Below are 12,495 nucleotides of genomic sequence, written 5' to 3' on the forward strand. Positions count from 1 at the left end.
GGAGGGGGAGACTCCCCGGATGAGGCAGGCTGTGTCATCTCTGTCTCCTGGCCCCCTTCCTCTCCTGTCTGAACTGTTCTCTGCCCCAGCTTCTTCCTTCTCTCTTCAGCCTCCAACACCTCCTCCCCCCAGTCAGCTCCCTCTTCTCCCACTGACCACTTATCCCTCCACCAGTGCCCCGGCTCTGAGCCTTCTTCCCCTGGGCGTTTCCCAGCTGCTGCCTCCCATCTCAGCCAGTCCATGATACCTACCCACTTTGAACTTTTTATTTTTTTACAGGCAAGTGGTGTGTAAATTTTATGCAATAAATAAATAGGGTTCGGGTCCATCTTGCAGTCTCTTGTCATATCTCTCATTGTGATGTTGTGCGCTCCTGATGTCACATCTTGGGCACAAGTTGGTGCCTCGGCTTCGGGCATAAAGATCAATGGTTTCGTTAGACAGTAAAAATCATGTTAAACTGCTGTTTTAGGGCGTGTTTTTCATCGTCTGAAACGGATCAATCCACTTTCCATTACTTTCAATGGGAAACTGCGCTTCAGGTTAAGAACGGACTTCCAGAACCAAATAAGTACTTAACCTGAGGTGCCGTACCACTGTACCTGCTCTGATACCGTGGTAACCGCCTGTCAACACCTGAGCCTCTTGCCACCAGATGCAGAACAGCATGTGCTTTAAATGACTGTAATCTGTCCGGGGACCTTATGGATCAAGAGCAACTATAAATAAAAGACATCATCATCAGCTAAACCACAACGTTGCACAAGCCAATAGGAAGTATATCACACAAGTTTGTCTATGGAGCAAATAGTTTCAGAGATGACTGACAGAAGAGGGCTATGCTGCATAGTGCAGAAAATTGCACACACACACACACACACACACACACACACACACACCAAACTATTTGAGCAGTATTTCCCCAAGAACATCTCCCTATGCTGCTGGCACCAGTATATTAATTAACTAATCTAGCTGCGCACACATGCCGAATAACAGAATATTTGTAAAGAAGGAGCTCAGGAGGTTCTGAGACTATCTCAAAAATTTCTCACTAGTTCAATAATTACACAAGAGGATTTCTTAACAGTTGTTTGTGTTCCTTCCAACTCTCCAGTTCTATGATTCTATAATGTTGTTTTAAGCCTGAACATTGGACCTCCCAAGTATTCAAAAGAGGTTGAACTGGTTGAATGATCTTTTCATGTCGGGAAGAAAACACCCCTGCTCAAGTAAGTATAGAGGGATGCGGGTGGCGCAGTGGTCTAAACCACTGAGTCGCTTGGGCTTGCTGATTCGAAGTTCGGCAGTTCAAATCCCAATAACAGGGTGAGCTCCCGTTCCTCTGTCCCAACTCCTGCCAACCTAGCAGCTCAAAAGCATGCCAGTGCAAGTAGATAAATAGGTACCACTGAGGAGGGAAGATAAACAGCATTTCCATGCACTCGGGCACTTGTCATGGTCCTCCATGCACCAGTAGCAGTTTAGTCCTGCTGGCCACATGACCCAGACACTGTCTGTGGACAAACGCCAACTCCTCGGCCTGAAAGCGAGATGAGTGCCGCAACCCCATAGTCACCTTTGACTGGACTTAACCATTCAGGGGTCCTTTACCGTACCTTTAAAGGGAAAGCTAAATCATCAAGCGTAGATTGAAGTGAAGTCTGGGGGAAAGTGGAAGGCATTCCATTGAATGAAATGATTCACTAGAGACAGTTCCTAGTATGATAAATTTGCTGCTCATTTCAGCCAGCGGACATTGTCCTTGATCAAACGATGTTGTGACTTTCACAGTAATCGCTTCAGAAATTTGCTCACTGAAAAGAAATGGATTGGACTGAACAGATTCCAGCATTGTTCCTGCTCATCCTTACAATTATATTCATTTGGAAATGGGGCAGTTTCTGGAATAGGAGCTCCAAAAATCTCCCACCAGGTCCGACACCTTTACCACTTGTTGGGAATCTCCACATGATGGATCTGAAGAGACCTTACAGAACAATGTTAAAGGTAACGTTTTCTGTTCTTTCTGCAGCAAGGCAAAGATTCTGTGAATGTCTTTAGGCCAGGTAGATGTCAGTGTTCCATCTCATAAATGCAGATATGCAAAAATGATAAAACTCTGTCAAGTATGGCTTATTCCTTTTTTTCTTCCTTTTTGTGTGTGATTGCTGTTATGGTTTAGGCTGATCTGTGCAGTGGAGGGACTGGGTCACTGGAGGAGGGGAATAGGAATGCCACAACCAGCCTTATGTGCAAAAATTAGCTGCAAAATTTTTAAACTTTTCAATGTGAAGTCAGCATTTCTAAATACGCTCTTAGAATCCAGTCAGGTTTTCGCAATCATCTAACGTGAAACAAAACAAAGCATTTATATTGCTGAATGTGGGCTTTTAAGTGTGCCTATGTATGAATTTTTTTATGTCTAAAATTATGTTCTTATTGAGAATGTTCATCTCTTCGCAACACCCACAGTTCCCAGGATTCTTTGGGCAGGTGAAAAAATTTGCATTAGATTAAATCTAGATTAAGTCTAGATTAAGTTGGCGTTTCCGTGTGCTGCACTGGTGCTGGCTCGTCAGAGCAGCTTCGTCACGCTGGCCACGTGACCCGGAAGTGTCTTCGGACAGCGCTGGCTCCCAGCCTCTTAAGCGAGATGAGCGCGCAACCCTAGAGTCGGACACGAATGGCCCGTACGGGCAGGGGTACCTTTACCTTTACCTTAGATTAAGTCTCCAGTGTAATTTTAGTTAAAGGCAATATTGGAAAGCACTGGCACTCCCCGGAGGAAACAGAGGAGCCTACAATTCTATGATTCTAACTTTCCATTTGTTAAGGAAGGAAAATTCACATCATTTTTCAGCTTTAGTTGCTTTCGGTTTCCGCCAAATAAAACAAAGAACCTGCAGAATTTGCCATCCTACTGCACTTTCTTCTTAATAATTTGAGGTTGCACCTATTGCTAAAGGCACCCATGTGATGGGCAATGCTTAGACATTTAAAGTTGATGAATTATACCATGCAACTATGTAAATGAAATCAGTTTTTATTTCAGATCTGTGACAGTATGTCTGTATGTTTGGGGGGTTTATTTGATGTTTCTCTCTTTTGGTCATTGAACTCCAGTTGTCAAAAGAACATGGCCCCATCTTCCGCATCCAAATGGGATTCCAGAAAATGGTGGTGCTGACAGGGTATGAGACAGTCAAGGAGGCTCTGGTGAATCAGGCGGACGCATTTGCAGAGAGACCCCTCATCCCAATTTTTGAGGACCATGCAAGAGGCTTTGGTGAGGTCTTTACTTCTGTATAATAGCTTGTGCTGTTTGTGAAATTTAGTTACCATAGCAATATAGAATCTGTGCCAAAAGGTTCATAGAACTGATTGCTAGTTGAAATTATAGCTTGGAGGACAGCCTGCCAATCGACCAGTGTAGCTGCAGCCATTGGATGGATAATGTCAGATGTCTTTGTCACTTCCAGAGTAGTGTTGAGGGAATAGGAGAATCTGGTCATAAGATAATGTACCGTTACAACTGAAGGGCCGTAAACTAGAGAACCCCCTGTGCAATTGTGTTCTGAGGGTACAACCCATAGGAATATTGCTGAAGTGTCCTATCAGAGACCGGAAGAGGGACCAGCTGAGAGGCATCCTCAGTTCCACAGATGAAGGGTGAGATAAGCCAAAACATATTATCGTGGCCATGATAACTTGAAACTTGATCTCTGCTCTTCAGGTGTTCTTTTTTCACATGGTGAAAACTGGAAAGTGATGCGGCGGTTCTCACTAAGCACATTACGGGACTATGGCATGGGGAAAAGGTCGATAGAGGACAGAATTGTGGAAGAATGCAGTGTCCTGATTAAGACATTTGAATCTTACCAAGGTGGGTTAGTGTTTCCCTCTACTCTTCCAGGGCAAAACAACACTACATTAGATGCCCACAATATTGTGTAATATACATATTGCTAACTCTCAGAACTATAGTAACCAGGATTCCCTGTGAAGAAGTTACCAATCTGCAGTGTTCAGGTCAGTGTGACATAATGCTGGCCTCTGTCCCTCTTTCCTGTCCTCCTCCTATGATCCCCTCTCACATCTCTGCCTCCCAAGGGCTTGCACAGCTGTTTGTTGCAGCAGCTCTGGCTTCAAGCTCCCCAGGTGAACGATGCCTTTGGGGCTGGCCAGAGGGTCTGGTTCCCAGGAGCTGATGTGGTTCAGCCAGTCCACCAGCCCTTGATGTTGGTAATGGGCAGGCAGGCACTGCAATGGCCTATATTGTCAAGGCCTGCCTGGGAGCTGGGTGTACAGTGCCGAAGGGAGCCTTTTCCCCATTCAGGCCTGGTGGCGCCCACTGCTGCCTCCCAAGGCATGTAAAGGTGCTGGCTTCACATTCACCTTCATCCAGTCTCGGTCAGGCCGCTAAGGCTGGGGCATTGTCTTCCTAGGCCCTTGTGGGGCAGCATGAGGAGGCACCTCTCTTTGGGGCAGGGGGTGGCTCAGAAACCAGGGGTGGCTGTGGTGGCTGCCTAGAGGACTCCCAAGGAGAGCGGAGAAGAAAAGAGGCTGAGGGAACACTTCATGAGGGAGGATGTTTGGAAAAGGGTGAGAGGCCGCCGGCTCTGCAGGCAAGGGGTGACATAACAGGCTCCTGAGGCTTGGAGTGCATTAGCCCCACAGGAAAACCACAGAAAGAATGTAGCTGGTCAAGGGAGTCATGGACTCAAAAAGGATGAAGACCTCTGCTTAGGTATATACTGCCCATGACTCTTTTTAGTGTTTCTTAACTAAGATATCTTCAAGTACACCAGAACGTAGGATCAGTTTCTAAGATGAATGTGCTCTGAACATCGGTAGGCTGACACTGGGAACATAAGGCAGAGAAGAGCAATTATACTTGCTATTTCATCTGAGCATTGTTTAATATTTATGTATAGGACAACCATTTGAAACCACCACAATTATGAATGCCGCTACTGCCAATATCATAGCATCCATCCTACTAAACAAGCGATTTGAATACGAAGACTCCACATTTAGAAAACTTCTAAAGATGGTCAATGAAAATATCCGGCTTTTTGGAAGCCCCTCTGTCTTGGTAATCTAAGCTTTTTCAAATGGAAAAGAAATACTTGGTTGTATTCACAGAATACTCAATGTGTGTGCAATTCCATATTATTCAGGATTCAATTAAAAACTCATTTTGAGAAATATGAGTCGCTTTCAGACCATTTTAAAAAAGCAGTCTTCCCCCCATTTATTATTTTCATTCATATAATTGGATATTCTGCTTAAAATATAATAGCTAGATAACTTAATTGACTTTTTGTATACAGTATTGACGCCCCTGGCCACTACTGGTCTAAGGATATGGTCTTGTCCACATCTGAGCAAACTAATCCACAAGTACAAGGGGGCTCCATAACTACAACAGCACATAAGAAAATGGCCTCCAGCCTTGGCCTCTAAGGGAAATTTACTCAAGATTGCTCCAACCCAAACATTTTTGTTCTGTGTCATTGTTTATTCCTCTGTGGAAGATGAGATATTTGGAGTACCACCTGAGAATTAAGCACTGGGCTTTTCTCTTTGTCGTATTTTATCCTTACAGCTGTATAATATATTTCCTGCTCTTGGCTCGCTTTTGGGACTTCATAAGACTCTCCTTCACAACAGAGATGAGATCCAGGCCTTCATAAATGCCACCTTCATACAACACCTCAGAGATCTGGATGAAAATGACCAAAGGAGCTTCATTGATTCATTTCTTCTGAAACAGCAAGAGGTAATGGAGTCCTTTAAGCCCACCAATAATGTTTTTCGATATTGTCAAAAGTTGAAATTTTCACATTTTAAAAATACATTTCCATGTGTGCTGGTGTCTAATATACTCTACACGTTTTGTTTTATTTTTCCTCTGTAAAGCTTTGGCTAATCTACAGAGTCTGTGATATGATTGCTTGCAGGGCTGTTTTCCACTCGGACTCCCGCTCCTAACAAAAGAAAAAGAAAAAAACAACCTTTGAGATACGGTAGCTCAGTTGGTTGGAACACGTTGCTGCGTATGCCAAGGTTGCAGATTCGATCCCTGTAAGGGACAGCTGCAGTCCTACACTGCAGATGTTTGGAACAGATGATCCTCAGGGTCCTTCCAACTCTATGATTCCATGACTAGTCCAACACATCACGCTCCCCCCCCCCCCCAGTATTTCTTTTGCACCATGCTCCTTTCTTCTGCCTGTGACATGCTTTCATGGAGAAAAGAGATTTAAGTGTGCTGGCTGTGTATGATTTTTCTACTTTCCTAGACAGCTTCTCTGCTCTTTCCATTCCAGTGAGTGCCCTCCCAGCCCTTGGCTAACTACTTTGATATCTGCACATGGAATTTGCTCATCACCTTGTTATAGCCAATTCTTTCTCTTTACACCCCAGGAGAAGGACAAGCCGAATGGATATTTCAACACTGAAAACCTAAAAGCAGTTGTGAGTAACTTATTTTCTGCTGGCACAGAGACCACTGCTACCACACTGCGCTGGGGACTGTTACTAATGATGAAATATCCTGAAATTCAGAGTGAGTGCTTTTCATTGGGTTGGTTCCCATTACCCTAGCTAGCATATCTTGATTCCAGTTATAGATAACTATCTGGAGGCCCGGGAAGCTGGGGGGCTGAACCCCACAATTCTCAATGAGGGGGACGGCCCGCCTCAATACTCCACAATACGGTGGGCCTTGTTGGGCCTAGTTTCAAAGTGTGACATCACACATGTCAGTCCCCACCCCCAATGTTGGGTGTAAACAAGCATGCATGTTTCTGACTTTCACTTCCTACATAACTATAAGCTAATTGTATATTTCCACTAAAATTCTCAGGTGAATAGCGTCTTCCACAATTTTGCATTATGTTGTGAGATTGTGCTCATAGATCAGGCAGTCCCATTGCATAATTAGCTGTCAGTTGCTCCAGGAAATCTGAAGATATGAGTTGGTGGCAAACATATGCTTTTGAGTTTGGCATTTGGGGGGTGGGGACAAAAAAAAACACACCAATGAGTTTATTTTAAGAAAAAAATTCCCCCTCCACTGCCCCCAGATAAGGTCCAAGAAGAAATTGCAAAGGTAGTTGGATCTTCTCAACCAAGGATTGAGCACCGAACGAAAATGCCATATGTAGATGCAGTGATCCATGAGATCCAGAGATTTTCTGACGTTAGCCCAACAAATATTCCACATGCAACCACTGTGGATGTTACCCTCAAAGGCTACTTCATTCCAAAGGTAATCACTTTGATTAAACTGCATTCTTTGCTCCGCTGACTGTGATCAATTTCTTCATTAATTAGGACATTACACTTTAGGCTAAGAAGAAGAAGAGTTTGGATATGATATCCCGCTTTATCACTACCCTAAGGAGTTTCAAAGCAGCTAACATTCTCCTTTCCCTTCCTCCCCCACAACAAACACTCTGTGAGGTGAGTGGGGTGAGAGACTTCAGAGAAGTGTGATTGGCCCAAGATTATGAGTCCACCAGATTACGAGTCCACTGCTCTGAACCACTAGGAGCAGGCCCCACTGACCTCCTTGTAAAGTAGGGGGCCATTGCCCCCTTGGGGCCCCTGTTGGAGCCCCAATTCCCTAGTCTGGGCCTACTTGCTTCTTCCTTCCTTGCTGCATTGAGTCTTTATTGAGTTATCCCAGAAAAGTTGGGCAAGGAGCTCAGTCAACTATTCTCTCAGTCCAGTCCAGTTCTGCTGGATCTCTCAGCGGCCTTTGACACCATCGACCATAACATCCTTCTGGACCATCTAGAGGGGCTGGGAGCTGGGGGCACTGTTATACGGTGGTTCCGCTCCTTCCTCCTGGACCATGTCCAGAAAGTGGTGGTGGGGGATGAGTGTTCAGACCCCTGGGCCCTCACTTGTGGGGTGCCTCAGGGTTCCGTCCTCTCCCCCATGCTTTTTAATATCTATATGAAGCCACTGGGAGAGATCATCAGGGGGTTTGGGCTGGGTGTTCATCAGTATACAGATGACACCCAGCTCTACCTCTCCTTTAAATCAGAACCAGTGAAGGCGGTGAAGGTCCTGTGTGAGTGTCTGTAGGCGGTTGGAGGATGGATGGCGGCTAACAGATTAAGGTTGAATCCTGACAAGGCAGAAGTACTGTTTTGGAGGGACAGGGTGTGGGCAGGTGTGGGGGATTCCCTGGTCCTGAATGGGGTAACTGTGCCCCTGAAGGACCAGGTGGGAGTCATTTTGGACTCACAGCTGTCCACAGAGGCGCAGATTAATTCTGTGTCCAGGGCAGCTGTCTACCAGCTCCACCTGGTACGCAGGCTAAGACCCAACCTGCCCGCGGACTGTCTCCGCATGCCCCAAATGTCCCCACCCCCCAAATGCCAAACTCAAAAGCTTATTTTTGCCACCAACTCATATCTTCAGATTTCCTGGAGCAACTGACAGTGGTGCATGCTCTAGTTATCTCCCGCTTGGACTACTGCAACGCGCTCTACGTGGGGCTACCTTTGAAGGTGACCCAGAAACTGCAATTAATCCAGAATGCGGCAGCTAGACTGGTGACTGGGAGTGGCCGCCAGGACCACATAACACTGGTTCTGAGAGATCTGCATTGGCTCCCAGTACGTTTCCGAGCACAATTCAAAGTGTTGGTGCTGACCTTTATACCCCTAAATGGCCTTGGTCCAGTATACCTGAAGGAGCGTCTCCACCCCCATCGTTCAGCCCGGACACTGAGATCCAGCGCCGAGGGCCTTCTGGCGATTCCCTCATTGCAAGAAGTAAGGTTACAGGGAACCAGACAGAGGACCTTCTCAGTAGTGGCGCTCACCCTGTGGAACAACCTCCCTTCAGATGTGAAGGAAATAAGTAGCTATCCTATCTTGAAAAGGCATCTGAAGGCAGCCCTGTCCAGGGAAGTTTTTAATATTTAAGTCTGTATTGTTTTTAATACTTGATTGGGAGCCGCCCAGAGTGGCTGGGGAAACTCAGCCAGATGGGTGGGGTATAAATAATATATTATTATTATTATTATTATTATTATTATTATTATTATTATTACTACTACTACTACTACTACTACTACTATTACTGTTTAAGGAGCTAATGGTATATAATCTCTGCTTTATAATGCGGATTGTTTCTTGCTTTTTTAAAAAAAGGCATTGAGGACTATACCATAATGATTTGCTTGACGGGCCATATCCATTTTTTAAATAACTCTTGCTTTTCCTTTGCAGGGGACTCACATCATGCCACTACTGACCTCCGTGCTGCACGATGAATCTCAGTGGGAAAAACCATACCAATTTTATCCAGAGCACTTTCTTGACTCTGAAGGAAAGTTCATAAAGAGAGATGCATTCATGCCTTTCTCTGCAGGTAACTTATTTTGTGTCTATTTATACATATCCAATGTGAGCTAAATGAACAGGCCATCCTAAGTATATTAACATAAAATAAAACTTGGATGGAAGACACAATCCCAAACTGTCATTTAAAACGGCAATAAGATACGCAACATCATTCATTTTCAGTAGGGCAACTTCTGGGCCAGTGGCCAAATTGGACTCTTCAAGGCTCTCTAACCACCCTCAGAACGTCCCCCAGGCCTTGGCTTTCAGTGGACCTGCTCTGTGTTCCCCTCGTGGGCTTTGGCCTGGCCGGAATGTGCCATTGATCTATGACAATGCCATCTGCTTGCTGTGGTGGAGAATGGATACAGGCTGTTTGGAGGATGAGGGTACAGAAAACTCTCAAACCGTGGGCTGAAAAACATCCGCTCCCCTTGGTTTTCAGCCCTGTAGAATGCTTCTTGCTTGGAGTTCATTTTTTGCATACTTGCCAACATTCCTCAGATGAAAATCAGGACATTTTTCATACTCATCCAACTCACCCACCTTGACAGCCCATTTGTGGTGTCCCCCCCTTTCAGAAGAAGGTCAAATGCCGCCATTTCTAAACCAACAGGACTCACGACTTGCACCCTCCACTGTCCTGAGAAAACCCCTTAGCCCCAATCTGATTTTATTCTTTTGGTAGATTTACAAAAGGAAAAACACACACCGATAAACACATGTTAGAAAGAGGCAAGATTTAACATGGCTGCACCAAGCATATTTTAATAAATCCAGACTCCTTGTGCTCCGTTCTGCTCCCCCTTCCTCCCTAGCAGGGCAGCTCTGCCCTCTGCCTCCCCCTCAGAGCCACTGCATCATCACGCTAGTTCTCGACAGACACATCCTCTCCTCCAGCAGCTGCTACGGAGGGGCAAGCGCTGGCTCATCCTTCTCCCCAAGCTCAGCAGCAGAGCATGCATTGTGGGACTGGAGAATTGGGACACTTGGAGAACATGCAGTTCTTCAAGATTAGTGTTCATTCTTGTTGCATTTTAGAAGGGTATCATTATGAAATTTCAAACAGTAAGCAGTTTGATGCATTCCATTATGGATAAACCAATAAAATGTTCTTAAGGAAGCCATGAGCCCAGTTTCAATCCTGCTTGCGCTTCCTTACAGGTCGGAGAGCATGTTTAGGTGAGAATCTTGCCAAAATGGAGCTCTTCCTCTTCTTTACAAGCCTCCTGCAGAGATTCACATTCCAGCTTCCTCCTGGAACATCTGAAGATGACCTGGATCTTACCCCTGGTGTTGGGTTAGCAACACCACCCATGCCCCACCAACTCTGTGCTCTGCCACGTTCATAAGACGCAAAGTTCATGGGTTGCTTATCCTCCCTTTGTGTGCAACGCGAACCGCTTTTTAAACACCCTTATTAACCATGGACATTTTGGTTCAGTAGACTTCCAGTCGGATTGGCCCATAATGTGTCACAAAGCTTAAGTGTTGCACACTATGTTCTGCTTAATGTTTGGAGTAAATACGATTCTGTGTTAATTGTAGTGCTTTAGTTCAGCCTAGGAATTTAATTTTGAAATTTACTTGATTCTGTTCAGAAAAAAATTACCTGCTAACATTGAAATCTGTATATTTTGTGTCAAGCCACTTCATTCCTTGTGTATTTTATTGTGTCATCATGTGGTTCGAAGTGAAGGGCACTTTTAAAAACAAAGATTTAAGTGATGGATGGTCAAAAGGGAGTAGTCAAATGCAGGTGTTTCTCCCCACTCTGATGAAGAGGCTCAGATTTTAACTGAGGGTCACAGGTATAGCAAGTCTACAGGTAACAAAATAGATTAAGTCTTTCCATGTGAAAAGAGCAATGATAAATTCCACTGGTTTTTAAAATTTACATCAGGAATTTGATTAAGAACATTAAAAACTTTCTGTGTAGAAATCCTGTTTTAAAAATTTGGGTGGGTATGGAAAAACTGGGTGGGAGATGCTGTGATCACTAGGCCTGCACTATTTTGCTTTCTTTGAATAAAGAGTTAACTTCCCCGGCACTGGTGGTGTTTTTGTCGCGGCCCCTCCCCCAGCAGCCTACAGCTCCATCACCTTGCATCTCATGACTTTGCCATCTTCATTTCTCTCCATGTTCTGGGTGACCAGGGAGAAGGGAGCTGGTCGCAGCAGGAGGGGGAGACTCACCTCCCTCCAAAACATGTGCAGAAACAGTCTTCTTGACTGTTGGACCCAGTATTGGTCCAATCCATTTAATTAACTAAACTAGTGGTGGATTTCTTACATGAATAACAAAAAATTGGTAAGCGTCACTCAAAGGACGGTGAAAATTTGATGTAACTTTTTAATGCTATCTTGCAAATTGTAATCCACTAATCCAGGAGGATTTCAAAATGCTACTCTTTCTAACTTGCATCATTAAGTGCAATTAAATGTTGCAGTTTATCCTGTGTTGAGTCTCTGTAAGTTTCAAGAGGTTAAACCAGTTTAGCAAAGCGTTTATTTGAGGAGGTAAAGGTAAAGGGACCCCTGACCATTAGGTCCAGTCGTGGCCGACTCTGGGGTTGCGGCGCTCATCTCGCTCTATTGGCTTCCAGGTCATGTGGCCAGCATGACTAAGCCGCTTCTGGAGAACCAGAGCAGCACACGGAAACGCCGTTTACCTTCCCGCCAGAGCGGTACCTATTTATCTTCTTGCACTTTGATGTGCTTTCAAACAGCTAGGTTGGCAGGAGCAGGGACCGAGCAACGGGAGCTCACCCCGTCGTGGGGATTCGAACCGCCGACCTTCTGATCAGCAAGTTCTAGGCTCTGTGGTTTAACCCACAGCGCCACCCACGTCCCTGTTTGAGGAGGTAGGCACTAAGTATTAAAATGGAGAGTAAACCATCAAGCGAAGATTTGAATAAGAACTAGGGAAAATTGGGGCACATCCCATTGAACTGGATGGTTTAATGATCAAGGTGTCTCCCCTGCCAGGTAAGTTAAATGGTTCACTAGAGAGAATGCCTAGCTCAGCATATATGCTGCTCATTTCGCTTGACCCTGTGATCAAAATTTTCATTATAATCACTATAGGCAAGTTGCTGAAAGGAAATAGATTGGGCTGAGCAGA

At 45.0% G+C, this 12,495-nt stretch overlaps 1 protein-coding gene across 1 annotated transcript; it reads left to right on the top strand.

Moving 5' to 3' along the window:
- The first annotated feature begins 1,106 nt into the window (after window positions 1–1,106).
- LOC310840500 (cytochrome P450 2K6-like) lies at window positions 1,107–11,422 on the top strand. Its single transcript, XM_083730574.1, has 10 exons — window positions 1,107–1,232; window positions 1,795–2,010; window positions 3,127–3,289; window positions 3,737–3,886; window positions 4,938–5,098; window positions 5,612–5,785; window positions 6,433–6,574; window positions 7,095–7,279; window positions 9,258–9,399; window positions 10,536–11,422. Exons 2-10 carry the CDS (start codon window positions 1,828–1,830, stop codon window positions 10,721–10,723), a joined length of 1,488 nt encoding a protein of 495 aa, XP_083586700.1. The 5' UTR covers window positions 1,107–1,232; window positions 1,795–1,827; the 3' UTR covers window positions 10,724–11,422.
- The last annotated feature ends 1,073 nt before the right edge of the window (window positions 11,423–12,495 follow it).

The sequence above is a fragment of the Podarcis gaigeae genome, assembly GCF_964106915.1.
Source record: "Podarcis gaigeae genome assembly, chromosome: 3".
Lineage (NCBI taxonomy): Eukaryota > Metazoa > Chordata > Lepidosauria > Squamata > Lacertidae > Podarcis > Podarcis gaigeae.

What these genes read in the sequence shown, in the direction of transcription:
- LOC310840500 (XM_083730574.1), top strand. Translation starts at nt 1,828, where the DNA reads ATGGATTGGACTGAACAGATTCCAGCATTGTTCCTGCTCATCCTTACA. An exon ending in GGACCATGCAAGAGGCTTTG is followed by an intron (nt 3,290 to 3,736) that starts GTGAGGTCTTTA and finishes TCTGCTCTTCAG; the next exon opens with GTGTTCTTTTTTCACATGGT. An exon ending in AAGGCTACTTCATTCCAAAG is followed by an intron (nt 7,280 to 9,257) that starts GTAATCACTTTG and finishes TTTCCTTTGCAG; the next exon opens with GGGACTCACATCATGCCACT.